A 25,786-nucleotide genomic window follows, 5' to 3' on the forward strand; every position below is an offset into this window, starting at 1 on the left:
GGTTTGATCTGCGTCTATCCTGCTCTGGTACAGGAGTGAGCAGAACTGGTTGAACTTGTCTTTACTAGGAGCTTAAAGAAGACAGTTGTTACCTGATTGACTTATGTATGCTGTGTGACAGGCAGCCTTAAAGTATTTGGCAATGAATGTGTTACAACTGCAGAATAATGTGCAAGGTGCGTAAGGTGTGTGCAGGCACTAGGACCGCCTTGTACACCTGTTTCCCACGGTGTGTACTCTATGATGTATCTATGCTGATCAAAGGGCAAGGTAAGGTCTGGATCTATTCGGTTGCCTCCTATCCAGATAGACCATGGCCCTGGCACTGCTGGAAACTCTGCAGGACCCTCAGCTGGTGGCCCAGTTCCAAAGATTCTGTGGTTTGACCCTAAAGCCAAAGGGTGAAGCTAATGGAGCAGCTTCAGGACATAGCTCACCAAAAACTCTTCATGGGTGCAGAGAGAAGTTTGCAGGGGTCAATGGTGTTCACCAAGAAAATGGCCACAAGCCTTACATCAATGGATCATATACAAATGGAACACATAGACAGGTAAGAAAATTACCTTCATTGCTAGTCAGTGTTGGAGTGAGCATAGGTTTTTGCAGATTCCTCTACGTTGCACTTAATCTTTTATACCCGCTTTATAATATTTGGTGCTGTGTCACTTTCCGAGTATTGGAATGTCACCAGAGTGACTGGAGCCGGTTCCCTGCAGTCATCAGACGCTTATTTCATATTGACACATTTTGTAACTTTGTAGCAGACTTTTGTGACCTCGTGCAATGGGTGGGGCACAACGACAAACTTGGCCGAGTGCTCTGTATCCTAAACAAAAGGCATAACGAGGTGTGCTCCTTGTCAGTCTCTTCACAAAGCTGTAATTAGGATTATATATCTCAATAAACGGTTGCTCAGTCAGTTTTCACCGCTGTAAATGTCACTTTTTTATATGGTAATATGTAAAAGCAGATGTCCGTAAAATGCTCCCAACTAGTGCCAAAACCTGCAGCTCCCGGCCCCTGGTACAAAAGTCTTTACACTTAAGTGGGGGTATTAACAAGCCTCTTCATTCACTGGCAGACTGGAAGAAGGAATCCCCTGTGCAAGAACAATATATGGGCCCTTTGCAGTTCAATAATTACTCATAATGCATAATCCCACCTGTTTTGGAGGTAGTGAGGGGCCCCTTACCTCTTGGGCCCCTGTGTAGCCGCACACATTGCACCAATGTTATGTCCGCCCATCTTCATGTGTAAGAGCTAGATTGTACTAGAGGAAATAGAGGCCACAGTCTCATGGTTGTCTGTTCTCGTATAAGCTAGTGACATCATCTGTCACTATAAGTGATGTCACATTGGAAAGGCCATGTGCACAATATTGAAATGAGGTATTCATTGGTATGGTGAGATACGTGTCCAGGGGAGACATGCACATGCTGCACTGCCATTCTGTGGATTTTTTTGGATTTTTTTTTGTTAGTTTTATTTTACCTATTTCAGCTCACCACTTGTACAATTACAGGCCTTATACAGAATGCGTTAAGTGCTCAGTCACTATTAAGCCTTATTTTCTAGATGATCATACTTTCGGCGTGTGTCCACATGGAGTTTTTCAATTCTTAAGTGGAGCCACTCCAAACTGATCCTCAAGAATGTTTGAAAAACTCCTAATCATTTTTAAGAGAAATCCACATTGTCGTTTTGTATTTTTTTTTTTTTTTAGGTTTTCTATTTTTCCTTGAAGATGTTTTGTTGGGGCAAAAAAGTGCATTTTGCTTCTTTTGAAGTGGGTCCTGATGGAATCTACTCCAAAAGCTTTAGTTTACAAAAACAACGAAAAAAAAAAAACCTTCCAAATCTCTTCAAAACGGCCTCAAGAAAAGAAAATCTCCAACTGGAGGTTGTGTGCCCACAATGAGTTTTTGGTGCCCACTGTTTGTTGTTTGTTTGTTGTTTTTTTTTTTTTTTTTCCTCTATGTAATCTGACCTGCGGTGTGTGCTTCAAGCCCAAAACATGTCAATTTATATTTCGGGTCCACTGAGTTGTATGTACAAATTTTCCCCATAGAATTGCATTAGATGCAGGTAATAAAATCATGTTGTTTTTTGTGCATTTCTGTTTGAAAAATGCACCAAACAAATGCATGTGTGACGCCCTGGCCGGGCCAGGTAGTCACAAATAGGCCCCTGCACTACACCTTTCCCTCACAGGTGACATCAGCCAACCTTCAAAACCCTAGTCACCCCCCTCAGGACTAGATGGACACACCAGGGGGCGGAACCAGGCGGTTGGAAGACGCCCACCAAGGAGTCTAGACAGCCCGGGGCGGGAAAGTAGACAGATTCTGTTAGAGTTCAAGTTGGAGAGGAGTGTGGGCTGGAGCTGGGTGCAGCTCCAGCAGAGGCGAATACCCCAAATTGAACGGCGCCAGGGTAGGAGCCCTGGTGCCAGTGGCTAGGAGGCAGACGGCGGTCTCCGTCTTCAGGAGCCGGGAAGACGGCTCGATGGAACCGAGGTGGACCGGGACAGGGTAGTGGCCCACTGGTACCGACCCGGGGAACCAACACGGAAACCGGAGCACACAGGGGGGTACTCGGGCCCTGAAGCCTGGACCAGAAGCGACTGGAACCGGTTAATTTACCGATTGAAGCCAGGACTAGAGGTCCTCTCCCACCCAAAGTCCCTATTAGAAGACAACAGCCCACCGAGGGGGATAAAAGGCCACCGCCAGGACTCAGAGATCCCACGGGCCAGCGTCTGCGGGCAAGGGCTCCTTAGGCCACATCCAGCTGGGAGCGGACTCCTGAAGTTGCAAGCACAGGCAGTCCACCATCTTACAAAGGTGCAAGAGAAAGACAGAGACCACCAGCCGGGTGGGGGACCAGAATTCAGCCGGCTGCGGGCACTGACCACCATCACCTTGGTTTACCAGAGACTCGTGTGTTTCCTTCAATAGTGAGTACACCAGCACCCTGCGGTCGCCCATCTCCCTGCACCAAACCCCAACGGGTCCCGGGGCCACCATCCCTGCCCACGGAGGGGTTAACAACTTGCTGCATAACCTCTCCCCCGGGTGCCCCGTAACTGCAGCGGTGGTGTCCAATCTCGCCACATACCGTGGGTGGCGTCACGAACTTAATACGGCTCAGCCCGTACATATACGTCCTACATCCACCACTATAACCCCCCTTTTTGATCGGAGTGACCGTGAGACCCCTGAGTCCGGAGACCCTCGAGCCACCCACAGAAGGTCCGGATCCGAGCAGCTTGGCTGCTGCAAGCGGGGCGGTACACATGTAATCTGTACATAACTTAATTAATACTGAAAGGGAACTTTTCAGATGCAATATTCACCCAGAACCACTAGCAGTCCTGGGTGCATATTGTTAATCCCTGCCTAACCGTCCCTGTATACACTAGCATAGATAAAGAAATCTTTAGAAAAAGTATTTTCAAAGATCTATTATAATACACTAATAAGGCCAGCAACTAGTCGCAAGAGCGTTAGTTCCTCCTACCATTCCGCTGTCTTTGCATGGCAGCACACCCACATTGGCAGCACACCCACATTGGCATGCTAACGTGCTATTCAATGCCCATTGCCTAGCATCATCATTAGTGGTGACACGCGTACCTGTGTCCGTTGCACGACCTCAGAACGCTAGGCATAGGGTCAGTGCACATGATCAGAAGTCCCCAGCACTTCCGGTCATGTGCACTACACCAGTTTGAAGTCGGGATGCGTACACCCGGCTTTATAGTGCACATGACAGGAAGTCCAGGAATCGTGCACTGAGCCAAAATCCAGTGTTGGGCAGAGGTGAGCGCGACCATTCCTCTGATGCTGCACATTCATTAGCATGTGGCACGTCCACAGGGGCATATGTGACGCCCTGGCAAAACCAGGTTGTCACAGAGACTGCACAAATCTTCCAGGTGGAGGACTTGATCCTCCTTGGCATACCAACACAAACCCACACCCAGTTACACAACACTGGCCAGCAAAACCTAGTCACCCCCCATGACAATAGGGACACACCAGTGGGTGGGACCCGGCGGATGGGAGGTCCTGAGGTGTCAAGGGAGGGAACACGTGAGTTAAAGCTGAAACACGGAGTCGAGTACTGACGGTTGAAGAGAGAAGAGTGTGGAGTGACAGCGGAGTCAGGGGTCGGGGCCCCTGGACTACTGACTAGGTGGCAGACGGCAGACAGGGCCACAGGCAATGGAGATCTGGTCGTGGGAGACCTTAAGTCGACTGGGACAGGGTTGTAGCACGCCAGTGCCGACAGCGGAAATCCGGTCCGGAGGCCGTGCACAGTCGGGGTGCATGTGTGACGCCCTGGACTATCCAGGTCGTCCCAGGAAGACACAACAACACTACACACCCCCCTTCCCAGTTACGTAACAGCAGTCAAACTAAAAGCTAACTCAAACTAAAAGCCTAAAACCCTCCAGGTTTGATGTCCACACCAGGGGGGGTGGAGCCAGGCGGTTGGCTCCACCCACCGAGGAGTTCACAGGCCTGGAAGCGGGAACCTAGTAGTCAAGTTCAAGTTAGTTGAGAGAGTGGTTTTGACAGTGAAGGAGGGAGGTTGTGTCCAGAAGCAGACCTGTGCTCAGGCCTGCCAAACACTACTTCGGTGGCTGAGTTGGAGCCCAGTCACCATTGGCAAGGAGGCAGACGGTAGTGGCCGCCTGCAGGAGACCGGGAAGACGACTGGTGGAACCATAAGGGACCGGGACAGGGTAGTGGCTCGCCGGAACCGAACCGGGGAGCCAACTGGATACCGGAGCACCAGGCAGGGTACTCAGAACCCGAACTAGGCTAGAAGCCACCACCATAGTCGAATTAACTGATTGCGGTCTGGACCTCAGGGGTTCATTCCCACCTAAGTCCCGATTGAAGGCAACAGCCCAACTATTCCAGATAAGTGTTACCGCCAAGGGCCAGAGATCCAAAGGGCCAGCGTCTGCGGGCAAATGGGCTCCTACGACAGATACACGTCGGGGAGCGGACTACCGGTGCATAGGCACATGAGTCAAGATTCACATACAGAGGTGCAGGAGAAAGGCGGACATTACCAACCTAATCTGGGAAAAGCTGCAGCCGGCTGCGGGCCCCGTTCATCACTCCGTTTGGTTTACCAGCGACTCCAGTGTCTGGTGTCAGAGTGAGTACACCAGTGCCATCCGGCACTGCGCTGCACCGTAACACTACACCCGGGCCCCGGCCCACCGGACCTTGGGACCAACATCCCCTACCCACAGAGGGGTCAACACCTAGCTGCGCTACTACACCACTCCCGGGGGCCCCCACACCTTCACCGCAGCGGTGGTGTCTACAATTACCACAACCCGTGGGTGGCGTCACAAACTATCATCCCATACCAAACACCCCAAATCCCCACGTGTAGCGTCAACTCCCTTGCAGAGCGACGTGACCCCCGGGTCCGTGAGAGGCTCGAGCCACCACCCGTAGTGCGAGCACGGATCCAAGCGGCTCGGCGGTCGCAGCCGAGCCCACGGGGCGGTACACAGCGACCCTAGGGTGAGGAAGGTTTCAAGACCCTTGTCAATTAGCCAGCCGGGGACAAGATTCCACGTCTTGTCCCACCAGCAAGCCCAGAGAGCGAAACGGAAGCCCAACGCGGGGGATAGGGTGTCCGCCAGAACCCACAGAGATCCCATAGGTCAGATTTTGCGGGCCACCGCTCTCAACATACAAAGTTACCGGGAGTGGACTTCCACCATTTCAAGCGGCGTTGTCCTATTGAAGACACAAATACTGAGTGCAGGAGGAAGGGACCCCTGTTTGCTGTACCAGGGTGTGGGACCCGAATACAACCGCTAGAGGTTACCGGTCACTGGCAATTTGGTTTACTACTTGACTCTGTGTGAATTTCCTTGGAACTGTGAGTACACCATTCTTGTCCGGTCCGCCTTGCATCAAATTCTCTGCAGCATACTTCCCTGTACACCTGGGCCCCGGGACTACTCCTCCCCTACCCGTGGAGGGGATACCATCCTGCTGCCCCACTCCATCAGCCCCGGGCGTCCCACATCCAGGCAGCGGCGGTGCTACCAACTCTCACCGCAACCCACGGGTGGCGTCACTGACAAACTTTTCCCCTGTAAATACACCCTTTCTACGGTTGTGAGGATGGACGGCCGCACAAGCCCGGGTCCGGCTACCACTCGGGCCACAGTAACGAACCCGGATGCGAGCACCCCCTTGCAGTGGTCTGGCCCCCGTCCGCAACACATATTTACATGCTAAGAGTGCCGACTAGTCACAAGGGCGTTGGTTCCCTTGGCTAGTCGCTGGCCTCATTAGCCTATAATGAAGGATCTTTAGAAATACTTTTTCTAAAGATCTCTTTATTTATGCTACTACCGTGTTTTTTTCAAAAATAAGACCTCCCCCAAAAATAAGCCCTAGTGGAGATTTTCTGCATTTTCAGAGCAAGGCATAAATATAAGCCATGCCAAGAACATAAGCCCTAATCGCGGTTCAATAATAAAGTGTCTGTGCAGCTAAAAAAGTTAAAGATACTGCAGGACACTTCATTACAGACAGCAAACACTCCACAATCACACTCACCCGACGCTGAGCTGCAGAGCCTGCAGTGATCGCACCCCCGCACACATCAGCTCTCACACACACACAATCAGATCGCACACACATCAGATCACACACACACTCACCACTTCCAGCGACACCGATTTTCTTCTCACCGGCAGAATCCTGAGAGGCTGTGTGGTGGACACGTGACTTCCTCCCATCATTCCCTGTGGCCGGAAGCATTCTGTAACGCTGGATGTGATGTGTGTGTGTGTGTGATCTACGATCTGCTGTGTGTGAGTGTGTCAGCCAGAAGCAGAGGAGGACTGCGTGCAGCACCCACTGGAGAACACAGGGAGGACTTGGAAGCCACACAGATGTCCGGGTCTGGAAAATATGAGTCTCCTGGGAAGGGTGCTTGGCTTTGAACATGAATGTATCAAAAATAAAGCAGATTTATTTAAAACCTTATTAGAGACAACCAATATTTCTATAACCAAACAACTGCCTGAATAAGAGAGATGTATAAACCAAAGTAAAAAGCAAAATGGTGCTCTAAAATCTCACAAATATATTAACAACATAAAAACGGATTTTGTTAAAAAGAGTAGCTTAATGGACGGGTAACAACAAATCTCCCAAGGCTATAAATCGGATATAGCTAGTATGCTCAGTGCTCACACATCTATTGCAATATATTCCCTAGTGGTTTTACCCAATGAAGCTGGGTGAAACATGGGGCACAGGGCTACACACCTAACAGGGCTGCACATAATTACTAGGTCAGTTTGCACCCTATATTCCTTTATTTGATGTACAGTATTCGTTTACTACTAGGGAATGTACTGCAATAGATATATGGGCATACTAATTACAATATATATTGTTCATAGCCATGGGAGGTTTCTTGTTAGCCCTCCTTTGAGCTACTCTGTTTTCAAAAAAATCTGATATAATATTTTATATTTAATAAAACTGATACATTTGTGAGACAAAAATGAAGCAGAAAAAAATGCAATAAAAATGCATGTAAAAAAAAATGCACAAGTTGAGTATTTGAGGTTTTTTTTTTTTACCTTTTTAGTATTTGTAAGTCAAAACCAGGAGTGGAACAATCAGAGGAAAAGTATAATAGAAACACGTCACCACTTCTACATTTTTTACCCAATCCTGGTTTTGGCTACAAATACTGACGTAAAAAAAACATCACATTTTCAACATGTGCACATGGCCTATTAGGTGAAGAAATGCTGCAGAAAATCTGCAACATCAAAAACTCACTAAGGCTATGTGCGCACTGGGAAATGGAATTTTCTTGAGAAAATTCCGCATGCTCTCAAAGATTACCGCACCCGCGGTAAAAAACCGCGGGAAACCGCACCCGAAAACCGCATGCGGTTTTACCGCGGTATTATTTGCGGTATTGCCGCGGTATTGCCGCGTGCGGGTTGGGATGTGCTTTATTGCATTCAATGCAATAAAGCACATTGAAAAAAAAAAAAAAAAAAAAAAAAGTCATTTAATTCTGAGATAGTAGATAGACAGAAGAATAGATAGAGGGATAGATAGACAGACAGAGGGATAGATAGAGGACAGATCGCTGCATTTCCCACGGTCGGCAGTGAGTTCACATTACCGGCCGTGGGAAATGACCGGTAATTACCTCTGCTGTCTGCTGCATTCATTCAGCGCTGTGTCTGTGACAGTCGCGGCTGGATGTAAGCAGCGCAGGACCTGTGGATTACGCCGGAGCGGTGGATTACGCCGGAGCTTTGGTGCGGGAGGGGTTAATAAAATGGTGAACGAGGCTTGTTTGTTTTATTTAAAATAAAGGATTTTTCGGTGTGTGTGTTTTTTCCACTTTACTTACGGGTTGATCATGTCAGCTGTCACATAGACGCTGCCATGATCAAGCCTGGAGTTAATGGCGGTGGTCCCCCACCATCATTAACTCCTTGTATTACCTTGCTGCCACTGCTACACGGCGGCAAGAAGAGCCGGGGACACGCCGGTGCTGCCGCATAATGCATGCGACATTCCCGGGGCAGCTGCGGCTGATATTCTCGGCTGCCGGAGGGGGAGTGAGGCGGGGGACATTAACCCTGCCCCTCTCCCTCCCCAGCCTGAGAATACCGGGCCGCCGCTGTGTGCTTACCTCGGCTGGACGGTAAATATGCAGCGGAGCCCACGTTCTTTGTTTTCTATATTTCCGTTTTCTTTCTATGTGTGTTCTATGTGTCTGTGTCTATGTGTCCTATGTCTGTGATGTGTCTGTCTGTGATCTGTGTGTTTGTTTACTCTCTGCTTTGCTTCCTCTTCCTGTAATGACATCACTTCCCTGCAAACCGCAGACAGGCGATGTACATTACCGGAGGTAAACCGCGAAATACCGCAGGGAATAACGCAGGAAAACGCAGTGAACCGCACAGAATTTGCTGCCTGTGTTATTCCCTGCAGGATTTCATGATTAACATTGGAGTCAATGGAGTGAAATCCCACAGCGATGTGCGGAAAAGAATTGACATGCACTTGTTTTTGCTGCGGGATTCCCGCAGCAAAACATGCAGCTGTCAAATTCCGCCCAGTGTGCACAGGATTTTTTTTCTCCATAGGATTTGCTGGTGATTCACTGCAGAGATGTTATGAACATTTTCTGCAGCGAAACATGCAGCAAATCCGCGGAAAATCCGCGGCAAAATCCGGTAAGTGCGCACAGGGCCTTAAGGCTGGTGTCACACTTGCGAGTACCTCTCGTGTATCTTGTGCAAATCTCACGTTGCATCACCCGGCACGGACTCGCACTCTCCTCACAGGAGCGGGTCGGTTGCAAGCATCTCTATGCAGCTGAGACGCTCCTGTGAGGAGAGTGTGAGTCCATGCCGGGTGATGCAACACGAGATACGCACAAGATACACCTGAGGCACTTGCAAGTGTGACACCGACCGTTCATCATTGGAACGTGGACTAAAAGGAGTGTTTCCTGAGGTGGTTTCCACTTCAAAGACTCATCGGTTTTGAACGTCTCAAAAAAGTCCTTGAACATAGCTTTGCTCTATTTTTTTTTAGTATTGCTTGCAAAGTCTATCAAACATATGTCTAAAAATCACACAGATAGGTCTCTATTTCCAGATTTGCAGCAATCCTTTCCAGTTGGAATTACAAACAGCATGATTGTTAGTTATCTGGTTAGGTATTGTTGTGTTTTATATTATGGTCTTTATTGTCTAACTCTTTGTTTCTTATACCTGGACCTACACACTAGAATAGTATGCAGGAGTGATGAGCGAGCACCACCATGCTCGAGTCAGGTGCTCAGCACTCGTATCGAGTAGTTGGATGCACGGATGGGTGCTACTCGAGTACTCAAGTATAATTTAAGTCAATGTGGGATATGAGCTTTTTTTCTGGAACATTTCCCGGAAAAATGCTCGAGTCCCGCATTGACATCCATTATACTGAAGTGCCTGAGTCACGCCCATCCGTGCATCCAACTACTCGTTACAAGTACCGACGAACCAATCATGGTAGTGCTCGGTCATCACTAGTGCAGCTGTTGTTTCTGCTCCTGTTGCAAGAAAATTAAAGTGATTTGTCTGAATTCAAACGAAATTTAATTTAAAATCTCCATCTATTTAGTGCTCTAAACTACCTATTTTCTAATATACTTATATTAAAAATTCCCTACTGTTCCTTAACTGCTACTCTATTTTGTTTTTCCTATTTTCTGTGTGACGCTCCTTGTTTAAGAATCCCAGTGCATGGTGGGATAAAAAAGTCATCAGAGCAGGGGGCAGAGACTGCTGTCACTACCACAGCCCCTGCCGCCTCCCTGAAAACTGAAAATTCCCTACAATTCCCTAACTATGCTATAACACTGCTATTCTACTTTTTTTTTTACTATTTACTGTGTGATGATGCTTTGTTTGAGTATGCCAGTACGTGCTAGGATAGTAAAACAAAGTGTCATCAGGGGGCAGAGGCATTGTACAGCTCACTGGGAGGGACACAGTAGGGATGAGCACAGCCCCTAAAAAGAGTGTCACAGATGACTCTTCATTTCAGGGAGGTGGCAGAAGCTGAGGCAGTGACCGTAGCTGTACAATTGCAATTTCCGCTCTGTTGTCTGCTCAGATCAGTAATAATCAGCCTGCAACAGAGAGGTGTCAGAATAACCAGTGTGTTGAAGATTAGCACTAGTGATGGGCAGTCCGGCTCTTTTTAGTGATCCGGTTCCCATGGCTCCGTTCACCAAAAAGAGCCGGATCTTTCAGCTCGTTCTTGGCTCCTTATTAAATGTGTTCACCCCAGGTGAACACACATTTAAGATTATAGAAACGCTGCCAAAGCCCCGCCCACCCACGGCTAAGCCCCGCCCACTTACAAGCGGCCAATTAGATTGCTGAGTAGACGGAGTTTAGCTGCGGGTGGGCGGGGTTTTGACTGCGAAAAGAGCCGTTTAGTGATTTCAGTGGCTCACACTAGTGATCCGGCTCCTGTCGTTCACAGCAGGGAGCCAGATCTGTGTGTCGGCTCGTTGACGACCGACACATCACTAATTAGCACCACCTGCTAGCGACCTCACTGGTCTCTTGCATGCCGGGTATTGACACCGCTCTGTTGCCAGATGATTATTAACGATCTAAGCCAACAACAGAGTGGACATTTTCACTGTACAGATCTCACAGTGCACAGTAAGCAGGGCGGGACACAACAGGGACACAGCAGGGATGAGCACAGCCCCTCAAACAAGTGTCATTGATGAAACACACTTTATTTCAGGGAGGTAGCAGAGGCTGAAGCAGTGACCGCAGCTTCTTTCCCCTGATGACACTTCTTTTGAGTATGCCAGTGCATGCTAGGATACTCAAACAAAGTGTCATTACAAAGGAAATGGAGGGGGGGGGGGAAGCAGACTAGCAGTCAGTGTAGTTAGGAAACTGTAGGGAATTTCCAAAAGAAATAGATTACAAAAAAGCTTGATTACAGCACTAAATAGGGATTTAGAATTTAAAGTTTTTGAATTCGGAGCACTCCTTCAAGGAGATATGCACACAATGCCTATTAGATGCCTATTAGATGTGAAAAACTAGCACATTTTTCAGAAGAAAGTCTTAAGGACACCTGCATCTTTTTGTCCTGAAAAATCTTTTTTGGAGTCTTTTTAATCATTTTTTGCAATGTCTTTTGCACCTGCTTTTTCTTTTTATCTTGTATTGAATAAACTAGTGAAGACTGGATGTCACTTTTTTAGCTGTTTGATGTCTTTTGAAACTTAGTTTAAAAAATTAAAGGGAAATTCGAACACCGTAGATTTGTGGCAAACATTTTTTCAACTCCTATATTCATCTGATGAGGGCTGGCAGACATCCATGCGCCTACTCTTTTCAGATTTTCAGACAAAGAGTGCAATGCGAGAAAATCTCTTACTGCTCTCAGCCCAATGTTATTCAATGATGCAGGTCAGATGTGAGTTTTTCCCTCAGCTCTAAATGGACTGAGGAAAAACATTGCAGCATACTGTGATTGGCAACATATCTCATAGATCATGCGCATCGGTACAAGTCTATGAGTGCATATGAAACATCGGACTGCACTCGGATGTCATCCAAGTACAGTTAACCCGGTTGCTTGTGCACCTTTTTTCTACCACAATTTTTCCTTCTACTCAATTTTGCATTAATATGCTTGGTTACAACACTGTGAACAGCCAGCTTCTTTAGCAATGACCTTTTGTGGCTTACCCTCCTTGTGGAGTGTGTCAATGACTGCCTTCTGGACATCTGTCAAGTCAGTAGTCTTCCCCATGATTGTGTAGCCTACTGAACAAGACTAAGGGACCATTTTAAATGCTTAAGAAGTCTTTGCAGGTGTTTTGTGGTAATTATTCTAATTTTCTGAGATACTGACTTTTGGGTTTTTATTGGCTGTAAGCCATAATCATCAACATTAACAGAACTAAACACTTGAAATAGATCACTCTGTGTGTAATGACTATATATAATGTGTTTCCTTTTTTTTGCATTGAATAACTGAAATAAATTAACTTTTTTTCATGATATTTTAATTTACTGAGATACACTTGTATTTACGGTCTTCACCTCGCCAGTTTTCCACCATGGCTCCTGATAAAGCCTCTTGTGGGCGAAACAAGTGACGAGGTGCATTCAGCTCCTCTGTGCCCTTGGCTCATATTTCCATCTGTACCATGTTTCAAGGTAACTGGCGATTTATGTGATGTCATATGGATGCAGTGTTACTCATCTTTAGATGGGATTATCCTCTTTTTTTTTTTTTTTTTTTTTTTTTACTCCAGAGCAAAAATTATTGGGACTATTTGCTTTTTTCACTGTTTAGCACTCGCCCGCTCCTGACATTTGGCAGTTACTTGTGTTCCTACTTCGGTTAATTTTACTATCCTGAGACACTTTTTGGGCCCTGGACCCATATGTCACACCTTGGGGGACCTTCAATTGCAGAACGTTTGTTTTTTCTTTTGTGTCATCCACATGTAACTATCACAATTTTTCTGTTGCCTATATCCAGTTACCTCTGTATTTCACATTTATGTATGTAGTTTGGGGAACCTAGGAAGCCGTGTGTTCAGTCTGCTTTTTTTTGCCTCTTGATAGCTTCATTAGCGAGGTGCTCTTTGCACAGTTATATGTTTATTTTGTATTATTTTGCATTCAATAAAATGTACAACTTTTTATTATCTTCCGGGTCCTTCTTGTTTTCATTGGTTCCCTGATACTGTGATAATTCCACAAGTGTGTATACTACCAGGCATTCCCTTTTTTTTTTTTTTTTTGTTTAACCATGCCTGGCTCATTCTTATGGTAAATGAATGGATCTGACTTGTTTCAAGGGTGGCTTTAACCAGTTTAAGTTATAGCAGATCTACACAGTACCAATATACATATACACCCCGACCCCAGTTTCATGTAATGTGTCGGGGTGCAAGAGAAGAGTACTTTGCGCATGGCTACCACCCTGTGCCTTGTTACATCAGTACATTGTCTGAACATACCACCACTTGAGGGGAAGGGAAGTAAAAGAGTATACAGAGAACAGCAGGGTATAACAACTGCTGCTTCCTAAGAAGTAAAACATTGTTAGAAACAGGAAAGGAATGTTTTACCTCACAGAAAGGAGCATGTGCAATTCCATGTTGTCCTGTCTGTATACGCACATTTGCTTCCTACACTGGAATTTTTTCTTATTCCATGATCTATTGATTTAAAATGTTCATGGGACAACTCCTTTAATAAATATGGTGCATTTTCTGAGTAGCGTGTACCTCTGTCTGCCTCACCAGAAATGCCACTTTTCTGGCTGAAAAAACGCTGGTATTTCTAATTAATCGGATGGCCACGTGTGGCCACGCTATTCCCAGCTCTGCCCATTTCGACAGCTGATTCCAACTAAAGTAAAAACGCCAACATTTTATAAAATTATATGCAACTTTGCTTTGCTCACTCATTTTGCTACTTTTCAAAGCTTTTACACCAGTGTACTAAGATAAAAAATGTGATGAATAGACCCCAGTATTTTCGGAATTGGAGACGTTAATGTTTTACAACTTTTTGGGATTCCTTAGAATAGAGGAAATCCTAATTCCTGTAAATACAGAAGTTTTGCATAATGTTTTCATGGTGCAATGTCACCCACCAAGCGGTCTCCTCTACGTCTGCTACATCTTTAACCTTGCCAGAGGACAGCAAATTGTCTCCAATCATATAAATGAGGACAGTGTTTTATGAGGCAGACGGCACAATATCCTTTTCACAAGGACATCTACAAGAATGTCACACACCATTGCATGGTAATGGGCAAAGAACAGAGAGTCAATGATGGCCTCACTTCCCTTGAAGTCCTGGAAGTTTGGATGTGCATTGATCACATGATGGCTTTCCTGTCTTTGGGAACTCTTACATCTCCCGTCTCCTTAAAGTGAATGTCATTTGGGCATTTATCTTGACTGAGGCGCCAGGAGTCACTTCTATTAGTTTCTTTCACAGGTTCTTGATTCTACGTGATAGAGTAACAGAGTGATGAATTGCCCCTTGGGATTAATTATACAGGTATGGAAAATTTGGGTTTATGAAAACTGTTTCAAATCCAATGATGGAATCCTATGTTTTCTTATGGCCTGATTCTATTTTTAACCATCACGTATGGATTTTGCACAAAACATACTTGAAATTGTGTACAAGTGAGATGAAGAATTTTTTTTTTTTTATTGCAGCCAAAAATATACACAATATTATAAAAATAAATTTATTGAACATTCATTCTGCAGCTTTGTTGGAAATTAATTCTTGCGCCTTTTCCTTTTCCCTTCAAAGTTTCTTTTTGATACCTTTCTCTTAAGCTAGGTTCACATTTCCGTCAATTTGTATCAGTCACAATCCGCGGCTCTGGTAAACAACAGAATCCGTTTGGAGGATTCCGTTGTTCCCATAGACTTGTATGAGCGGCGGATTGTGACTGATGCTGCTGCGTTGCATCCTCCGCCCGACTGATCAGTCGTGGAACGACTGACCATTGGGTAGCAGCAACACAGCATGTAGCATTTTTTTGAGCAGTGGAATCCTTTTGATTCCGCTGTGCATGCTCTCTCTCGGTGGCTGAACGATCAGCTGATCACCCGGCGGCTGGCTGCTGTGAGCGATCGGCCGATCACCCGGCGGCCGGCTGCTGTGAGCGATCGGCCGTTCACCCGGCGGCCGGCTGCTGTGAGCGATCGGCCGTTCACCCGGCGGCCGGCTGCTGTGAGCGATCGGCTGTTCGCTCTCATTAGCCGGCCGCCGGGTGATCAGCTAATCGCTCACAGCAGCCGGCCGCCGGGTGATCAGCTGATCGCTCTCTCTCACGTTTTACAACGGAGTCCGACAATGAATTCTTATTCTTGTCATCCGTTGTACAACGCATCAGTCACAAGCGTCAAGCAACGTATGTGACTGATGAAAAACCATGGAAATGTGAACCTAGCCTTATAGAACGCCTGTGGATCTTCTCTGTGAAGTATCCAGCAGTAGTTCACCATCTTGCTTACGTTCCATCTACCTTGGTATCGCCATTCCATCTCCTTGATCTCCTGATGAAATATTTCTCCTTGCTCTTCGCTAACACCATCAAGGTTTTCAGCAAAGTAGTCCAAATGGGAATGTAAAAAAAATGTAACTTCAAATTCATAAGACAACCCAAAGGTTTGAAAAGTTCTACACCATGGATTTAAATTTTGGATTTTTCTTGTTGCCTAGAAATTTCTTCACTACTCCTTTTAAAAGAATCCCAAGCCCTTTACTCAACAGCTTTCATTTCTGTTTTGAACACATCATCCTTCATGAGTTTCTAAAAGTCCGGACCCACAAAAATGCATTTCTCCGTTTTACAATGGCTCTAAAAATTCACCGCAGTTACAAAATTTTTGATGCAAAAAAGAAAATATTTTATTTTAAGTGGTATCAAAGATCATCTGTAGGCAACGCGTCTTGAGCTGACGTTTCAACCCTCCCGGGTCTTTATCATACAGTCGCTAAAGAAAATATGGATACAGTCATTAGCATAAGTAGACAGAAAATAAAAATAAATAAACATGTAAGAAATAGTAGGTGATGTGTACAAGTAAACTGCATAATATATACACTATATAGAAAGATAACAGTACATCAAGACTGCAGTGACGTCATCAAACGCTGGGACAAGGTATAGGTTAAGACCTGGTAATAGACAGCATATGTCGAGAAGGCAACACAGATACTGTATAATGGGAGTAGCACATCGAATAGCACAATGATGCAGTAATATATGGGAGCAGTACATTAATATCAAGGTACATAGTATACTAGTGTATAGGAACATCAGACACAATTCAGTAATGCATAATTAAAGTGCAGAGAGCTAGAGGAAGAGATATAAGAGCAATGCATTAATCTCAATGGAGATAGTATTCTAATGCATAGGGACATCAGGCACAATCAAGTAATGCATAATGAGAGTACATGGAACTAGAGGAAGAGATAAAGTATAGGCATGTAAGGCATAGTGTGGCGCCCCTGAGACTTCAGTCGCCACAGAGTATTGCACCCAACATTGGGGGTAATGCTAAACCCGGTTCCTGATGAAGTCAGTCCAGGTTTCACCACATTACACACTCAAATACACACCAGGTTGCCCTGTTCCCAGTGGGGACTGGGCTAGGGTCGGGTAATAAAGGGGTCGCCGACAGAGTGGCATTTACAGGATTCCCTCAAAAGGGGCCCCAGTCCCACTAGCTTAGGACCTGGGAGGGGGGAGGTGCAGCCAGTAGGGAGAGTCAGGAGCCAACACAACAGTTAGAGTTCTCCAGCAGGAGAGCAGCGGAGCAGACATGCCTCACAGGTGCTCCAGTGGGAAGAAGGAGAAAGTTCACACGGTTGCCGTGGGGAGAGTGAACCTGCTCCCCTCGGAACTGACGCCACACAGGGCGGTAGGACCCCAGGTAAGATCATACTTCACGTTGGTTTTCCAGAATCTGCCTGGACGGGGAAAGTTTCAAGCTTCCCTGATCACACAGCACCCGACAGCACAGTGCCATATAGGATCCGAGGCCTCACATCAAGCCGGACCCCACATCGGAACCGCGGCACCTGCAAATAGGGACAAGAGTACATCTCGTGAAACCCAGGGTCCCCTCGTAGCTTCAAGCCAGGGGATCCACAGACAGGTGTTACAAGGAGAAACCCACCGGAGGGATCTCTAAAGGGATTCGGGTTCAATGGAGCCCATCATAGCACGTGACCGGTATTATCTGGGTGAGCGGCATTGTACAAAAGTGAGTAAACAACCTGGAACAGCAACCATAGACTCTGACTCTTTATTACCCGTACTGCTGCTCCCTGCTGCCATTACTACTTCCCTCATCATCCTCCCTGGGGCCGGCTCTACCTGTGGAGAGTCAGTTCAAAAAGTATAGGAAAGCAGGTTGATATACCGCGCCACACCACAGAAGTCAAAAGGTTAAAAGTAAATCCCTTTTTCTTTATTTTCAATAAAAGGGAAAAAGGGATTTACTTTTAACCTTTTGACTTCTGTGGTGTGGCGCGGTATATCAACCTGCTTTCCTATACTTTTTGAACTGTCTCTTCACTGCGGGACCGCTGCCTCCTACACCATCATATCGTAATTTATATGCTTCGAAAGGGGTTGTGACTGGCACAACCAGACCAGGTGAGTGTACCTGCCAGTATTCACTTCCACGTGTTTACCGGGTAAGACCCTATTTGCGCCTTATCTTTCCACAGTTATCTCATCTACCTGTGGAGAGTGGTACACCTCTGGCTGCTACTACCATATCTGCCCCTGAGGACAGCAGCAGCGGCTCATTCCCTGGCCACATACCACAGGTGGTGTCACGACAAACACCTCACCACTACCCCAACATCGCTCCCCTGCCATCTTCTGTACGCCTCGGGGCAACTGAACCGGGCTAGGCCACTTATGACCACGATAGTCGACGGCATGGCGACAAATAGGTTAAATGCACCTTCCCCGTGGGACGCTACAATAGCAAAAGCAGAATAGTAAGGTGCTTTGAGAAAAGCAGGTACATCGGCAGGATTACCTTGGGATTCAGGATCGGGGTAAGTGCTTGTGTCAGTGCAATTACGGCAGGTGTGTAGGAGCTTAGGGCAGGCTGTACATATGGTCGTGGTGCTTGACTATTATACAATCTCTAGCCAAGGAAAAAATTGTTAGGATAGAGCCAACGGACCCAACTTTAGATAAGTGGGCACCCTCAACTTTCCCAACTTTTGGGAGAGTTGAGGGTGCCCACTTATCTAAAGTTGGGTCTGTTGGCTCTATCCTAACAATTGTTTCCTTGGCTAGAGATTGTATAATAGTCAAGAATCATAGTATATTTAACGCAACTGTACTGTGTATGTGTGGTTTGTCTTACACTTTTACAGCTGGTTTTTGATTTGGTGGTGGATACACTGCTAGTTAGTTGTAGGGGCAGTGAGGGTCAGCCACCTGGAACGATGTCTAAAAAATTATGACACCCTCCGTCAGTAGGAAGGGCAACAGAGGATGTAATGTAGCATCTGTAGATCTATCTCAATAACTTATTGATATTCTACACCTCACGCTGTCCTGTACCCACCTAGCATTCACTGGCACATTGTTTTATGTTGTTTGGAAGGACACCCTTTTGTGTCTATTTTTATGACAAAGTTTGAATTTTAGAGGTAATATTTAGGTGGTTCTTCTGTTGATGTCATTACACTACACCCCTCCTCATTACAGAGATGCACATCACCTGATTTACTTAATTGGTAGTTGGCTCTCAAGCCTATACAGCTCGGAGTAGGACAACATGTATAAAAAGTATCGTGATCAAAATACTCATTTGCCTAATAATTCTGCACACCGTGTACACTCTTGTTGTCTTTTGTTTAAGGAAGATAAATATGATATAGATAGGAGCTGCTGTATAGAGGAGAACTATATGAACGATTACAGAGGGACCTGTGTAGAATGATGTGTGAAATGTAGTGGATAATGAAGATGTTGGGTGTATAGGGAGGTAACGTGGAGATTTAGTGTGAGATAATGTAAAGTGAGGATAAGGTAAGGGATCATGGATAGCCAGGAAGGTGAGGATGGTATGGAGGAAGGGACTGACTGAACTGGTGTACTTTCCCTAGTTCCAGAATAAGGTCATTGTTTCTATAAAAAAGAGGAAAAAAGGCACAAGGTTAGATTGACAATATTATTCAAGTTTACAATTGAGGTCTCTTGGGTGTAGAGTCTGGAGGATGAAGATCCAAAACCATTCCCTCTCTTTGAAAAGTTCAGCATGGTTACCACCCTGGCATGGTCTCGGTGCTTGTTCGATCACTTGATACCTCAGCTGGGATACTGTTTAGCTGCACAGAAGTGATGAGGGACCGGTCAACGTGTTTGACATCTGATTGTCCATTTGTGGGATGCAATTCTGGCTTTCACGTTTTGCATGCTTTCTCCCACGTATAGGAGGCCACACGGACACTTGATTAGATATATTCCAGAGTTTAGTCACTCGTGTAAAAGAATTTTATAGGGAGGCTCCAACCCATTTGGGGATGCTGGAAGTTTTGTGCCTTTTATCACATTTGAGCAAGCGGCGCAGGCAAGACAGGGAAACAAACCCATCCTTCTTGTGTTCATGAATTGCTGGTGATTTGTTGAGACTGCCAATGTCAGCCCTTACCAGGTTGTCTCTGATGTTATGTGATCTTCCTTCCGTTTTACTTCGGACAGTCCCTGAAGCTTGGTACACAGGTACTTAAAAAGTCTCCTCTTCTTTCGGTAGAGCTTTCATAAACTGCTTCATCAGTCCAAGCTGAATGTGGAGTGGTGGCAGGAGAACTTTGCCATCAACTAAATGTTTTGCAACTACTGTATGTTATTGAGGCCAGATTGTAAAAATGGTCTTGTTGACCATCTCTTTTGGCTCAGTGATGAGTCCTAACACAGCTGCTGCATTCACACAAAAAGTATGGGTACTTCTTGTATCCTTCTTGCTCCCAAGGAGCAGAGAAAACTTTCAGGTCACCGTATTTTGACCATCTTTGATCCTCATTGTTAAGTTTCTTGAGAATAAAGACTAATTTCTCATAGCTTTCCTTCAAATGCTCGAACTGCCTTACAGGCACTGAAGCACAATTACTACCATTGAGCAGTAGCACAGACTTTTTTGGGTGAATCAATAGAGTATTTGTGGCGCCCTGGACAAGCCAGGTCGTCACATGTACTACAACACACCCCACACCCCGGCTAGGCAAACCGAAGTCAAACAAAATCCTTGTTGCCTCCCTCCAGGGGCTGATGTCCACACCAGGGGGTGGGCCAGGCGGTTGGCCCCGCCCACCGAGGAGTTCACAGTCCTGGAGGTGGGAAAAGGAGTCAGAAGATAGTTTGAAGTTTGGGAAGTGAGGAGTGAAGTGGTGGTAGAAGAGACTGACCGTGTCCGGGTGCGTGGCCCGGGCACATACAGCAAGGTTGGCAGACGGTGGTGACCGTCTGCAGGAGAGGCTAATTGGAGCAAACCGTAAGGACCGGGGACGGGTGGTGGCCCGACGGTACCGGATCGGGGAGCAAAGAGAGGCCAGCACCATTCGGCAGGGCTTACGGACCCCGACCAGGCTAGGAGTCGCCGTAAAACCGGTCAAATCCGTTAGCGAAGGGAACCTCCGGGGTTTCCCAGCAGTCAAGACCCGATTGAAGGCAACAGCTCACACCGTAAAGGGAAACAGTCACCGCCAAGGCTACAGTTCCCAGGGCCAGAGCCTGCGGGCAAAAGGGGCTCCCTCAACATCCATCCAAGCTGGGGAGCGGGTTACCGGTGGGAAGCCATTGGAACTGTAAACACAACATAGGTGCAGGGAAAGGCAGTCACCATCAACCTACCGGGAGGAGAAACACCGCAGCCGTCTGTGGGACCCGTCCATCCAGCCGTTTGTTTTACCGGAGACTTTGCATTCATCATTGGCTGAGTGAGTACCACCGTGCCGTGCGGCACAGCGCTTCCCCCGCGACCCTGCACCTCACCAGGCCCTGTAACCCGCCTGCCATCCATCCCTACCCCCTCACCGGGCCCCGGGACAACCAACCCCCCTACCCACGGAGGGGAGAAACAACATCCAAGTTGCTCCCTGTCATCGCTCCCGGGATCCCCGTCCAGAGCAGCGGTGGTGTCACAACCTCACCACAACCGTGGGTGGCGTCACGGACAATATCCCTAAACCAAACCACCCCCTTTCACTCACGGGCGAGGAACGCCGCTCGAGTCCCCGGGATCCGGCCCACCGCTCGAGCCACCGAGCAACAGCAGCAGCAGAGCAGCCGGACCCGAGCAGTGGGTGAGCCCAGCGTCCCCTCCTCCGCCCGCGACATATTCACTCTATCACATTGTACTCAGTGTTAAATAACCAAACTAATGACACCAAAATCATCCACCAAAGGTTACAAAAAGAGTCAAAATGTGGTGCCAGAAAAAGCCTGTGGAGTCTGTGTTTGGGAAAAAAAATACGTTATGGAATTTTTTTCAATATTTTTATAGAGTTCAACTATCAAAAGTATATAAAAATCACCTCTTACTTTTCAAACAATTTTACCCTTGCAGACCTGTGAATTTGTATGGATTATACTGTAGCTTTATCATGTCTCTGACTTCACAATTCTTTTACTGTGCAAGTTGCATTCAGTTCTGCTGGATGGTAATATTCAATATTTTGCCACTCTAGTTGATAATCTTTTCCTCTGGGTACCATGTAATGTACTGTGCAAAATACTCCCTAGTCATGTGGAATGTGGTTGAAAACCGATCATTCTGGTTTGGCCACACGTAAATTTCCTTGTTATATTAGTTGCTAGGTCTGTACCTTGTTCAAATGCGGAATTTCCTTTTTTTTTCTGTAGAACCTTGAACACATAAAGGACAAATGAGTCTAATATTGTAGATTCTTAAAGGGGTTACCCAGAGTTCTGACAAAAGTTTGTAATCTCTCTGTGACAACAGAATGCCAAATCGTGTCAGTCCCTTAGTGCCTATCTCTTGTTAACACATGCTTCCTCATAGACTACATAGCTGCCTAGTTTTCCAAATTGCAGTTGACGAAGGGCATGTTACGCAGAGGCCTAACTGGTAAGAAAGCCATGGACCCCATAGGGGGGAGGGGCGACATGACCAAAGGGAAGGGAGGGAGTGATGGGGTTAAAGGAAGAATAGGAGTATGCGGGATTATGGGATGGTGAATGGGATTGGTTGGGAAAAGATGCCCAGGAGGAAGGGGGTGGGGGGAGTATATAAGGAGATGGGGGAGGGGGTCTTACCTTCCTTGTGCTTCGGACGGAGACGGATCGGGACCAGGACAACGTCAACGTGGACATGGCGGACCTGCAGGAGCTGGAGCGGATGATAAAAGAGGTGATGGCTGTGCACGGGGCCCAGGCAATGCAGTCCCACGTCACGGCTGTGTGGGTTTCCCCGTTGGCACCTTCCCCTTGCTCCCCCTCTAGCCGCGGGCGGCGTTCCATGCCCCCGACGAGGTACTCTCCGGGCGCAGGGGGGGCAAGGAGGAGAAGCGAGAGACCCCCTCGGGACCCTCTGCGGCGGGGCGGGCAGCGTCAGCAACTGGCGTCTGCCCCAGCCGTTGGGAGGAATCTACAACAAGGCCGCGGCGGCAGAGAAAGGGGCGTGTTCAGTCTGGGGCCTTTTTCCTGTGTCGGGTCTCGGGCTGTAGTACGGAGGCCAGCGGCATCTCCCGGCCGGGAGCAAGCTCAGCGATTGAATGAGGCAAGCGGCAGCCAGAGAGGGGGCGGGTCCGGCCCGGGGCCTACTTCCAGTCTCTGCCTCGGACTGGATTACGGAGGCCGGTCGGCGGCTATGGAACCGGAGCGCGCCCAGCGAGGAGGTGAGGCCAGCAGCGTGTGGAGAGGGGGCATGGCCAGCCTGGGGCCTGCTCCCAGTGGCGGGCCTCTGGCAGTGGGACATGTCAATACAGCAGCTTCCACCCGGGAGCAGGCTCAGCGCGGGACGGAGGCGAGCAGTACCCCCGGTTGGCGGCGGGGGTGTCGGGTGCAGGCAGCCAGCGGGGGGACCGGTGTGTGCAGGCGGCACCCGGATACTCGTGGGGCTGCAGGGAGCAGGAGTGACGGCGGGAGCCCTGAGGTGACTACCAGGTTGCTCAGGTCTTCCGTGCGGTGCCCGGCAGCAGTGGTCTCCCTCGGGCGGGGGAGTACCCGGAGAGATGAGAGGTTCGTCGGCCCCGGAGGGAAGGAGGCAGCGGCAGGGAGCAACCTGAGCCCGAAAGGAGGCTTCACCCGGAAGAGGTCAAGGTCGTCGTCGGCAGCTCAAGGGACGGGATGGTCTCGTGGGGTGTCGCCGCGCAGGAAGCAGCGGGTCGTGGATACCAGTGCCCACGTGGCGGCTCAGGAGAGTGGCCGTGGTGGAGGGGATGCATCGGCTGCGTCCTCTGGAGCTGGGACAGCGGAATTTGGATACAGCGAGGAGGACGAAGGAGCCCTAATGTCGGGGGATGAATCGGAGGAACAACTGGAAGAGGACGTCGAGTTACCAATTTCTGGATCTTCTGAGTCGCGGTCAGGTGAGCTGGCCGTGAATTTGGCATTGGTTGCGGCGCGGGGTAATGATGTCGGGGAGGCGGCTGCGGTCACGGCAGCGCCGGAGGGGTCGGCTCTTTTAAGTCAGTTGCTGGGGCTTTTGCAGGGTTTAGCAGCAAAAGAGGTCCCGGGCAGGGTGTGAGCGCTGGCGGCGGCGGCATGGACGGGGTCGGCGGTGGACAGCGAAGTGTCGGTAGGCGGTGAGAGGGTGCCGGAGGGGGCAGTTGCAAATAGCGAGGTAGTGGCGCCGGGGGGTGAGAAGGAGGAGGTAGAAAAAGAGAAGGAAAAAGATGATGAGGTGGTGCGGTTGGATGGCAGGGTTAAGAGTGAAGTGTACGTATGCTTTGAGGGCCCGCTGGGCGCTCACCTTAAAGAGATGAGGGAGAAGATTTTGAAAGGGGAGTACGTGGAGATATTTTCCTTACTGCCCCTGGAAAAATTTAACTTGGACAAGGTGAAGCCAAGTGATTCCAAAAAGGAAACGGAGGAGGAAGAAAAACACCGTTATAGGCTTATTCCTCGTTTCTTTTCCAATTGGTTACAGGCATTTGCGATTTTGGCGAGCGTGATTGGGGAGAAGGAGCCAGAGCACTGCTCGGCTTTGTTTGGCTATATGAACGCAATCGGGGAGGCTTATAGGACGTACGGCGGCTTGGCTTGGTTGAGATATGATGAACAGTTTAGGCAGAGGAAGGAGTTACGGGCAGGCATGCGGTGGTATCATAAGGATATTTCCTTGTGGAAGCGGTTGATGGCGGCTCCGAGTCAGCCCTTTTGCAGAGGTGCCGGGGGATTGGGAGTCGGGCCCTCGGGGAATCAGAAAAAGGGATTTTGCTGGAAGTTTAACGAAGGCCAGTGCAAATTTGGTCAGCCTGTCGTTTTAAGCACAAGTGCTCCGGCTGTGGGGGGGGACATAGTTTGTCCAAATGTTTTAAGAAGGGGAGAGGTAAGGCCGGGGACGGGTCTGGAAAAAGGGATGACTCCGGTGAGAATAGAGGCAATGGTGCCGTTTTCAAATAGCTACCCGGCTGAGGCAGCGGCATTCCTTTTGCGATCTGGTTTTTCTATAGTTTTTGTATCCCGTCGGTGGTTGAGGCGTCGCCTCTGTTGTGTTGGAATTTGCGTTCGGCGAGGGAACACCCTCAGATTGTAGGCAAAAGGTTGGGTAAGGAAGTTGAGTTGGGCAGGATGGGGGCCATTTGAGGGCCCTCCATGCTGCAATCTGGTGGTGTCTCCGTTAGGGGTGGTGCCAAAGAAGGAGCCGAATACATTTCGACTCATTCATCACCTATCATTTCCGGAGGGGTCGTCGGTGAATGATAGCATTGCGCTAGAATTGTCGGCGGTGTATTATGTCTCGTTCGACAGAGCGCTGGATTTGGTACAGGCGGCGGGGCGTGGAGCATTGATGGCGAAGGCGGATGTTGAATCAGCATTTTGCTTGTTGCCGGTGCACCCGGATAGTCAGCACCTTCTGGGTTGTTGGTGGAGTGGGAAATTTTATGTAGATCATTGTTTACCAATGCGTTGTTCGATTTCTTGTTCGTATTTTGAGGCGTTTAGTTGCTTCGTTGAGTGGGTGGTACGGAACGTGTCCGAATTGTCCTCCATCATTCATTATTTGGATGATTTTCTGTGTGTGGGTCCAGCGGGTTCCATGGTTTGTGCTGGTTTGTTGTTTTCCTTACAGAGAGTGGCGGATCGTTTTGGTATCCCTTTGGCGCGGGAAAAGACGGAGGGTTCGGCGTCGGTGATGCGATTTTTGGGCATAGAAATCGATTCCATGGCTATGGAATGTAGGTTGCCTGAGGACAAAACTTTGGATTTATGGGATGCGGCAGCGGCAATGATGGCGGCGAAGAAAGTGCGGCTTAAGGTGGTACAGTCTTTGCTCGGGAAGCTGAATTTTGCGTGCAGAATTATGCCATTGGGGTGTGTGTTCGCTAGGCGGTTGGCGACGTCCACGGCAGGCATGAGGTCATCTGCTCATTTTGTGTGGGTCACGCGGGAGATCAAGGAGGATCTGTTGGTTTGGCATGTCTTCCTGCGGCGGTTTAACGGCCAGGCTTTGT

General features: G+C 48.0%; 1 protein-coding gene across 1 annotated transcript in view; it reads left to right on the forward strand.

The window, feature by feature from the left end:
• The first annotated feature begins 239 nt into the window (after positions 1-239).
• The window catches only part of SGPP2 (sphingosine-1-phosphate phosphatase 2), a 93,381-nt gene continuing 67,834 nt past the window's right edge, over positions 240-25,786 (forward strand). The window contains exon 1 of the mRNA XM_075340820.1: positions 240-550. Coding sequence (XP_075196935.1) covers positions 314-550 — 237 coding nt within the window. The 5' untranslated portion in view covers positions 240-313. The remainder of the gene's footprint in view (positions 551-25,786) is intronic.

Source organism: Anomaloglossus baeobatrachus, chromosome 3 (genome assembly GCF_048569485.1).
Source record: "Anomaloglossus baeobatrachus isolate aAnoBae1 chromosome 3, aAnoBae1.hap1, whole genome shotgun sequence".
NCBI classification, from domain to species: Eukaryota; Metazoa; Chordata; class Amphibia; order Anura; family Aromobatidae; genus Anomaloglossus; species Anomaloglossus baeobatrachus.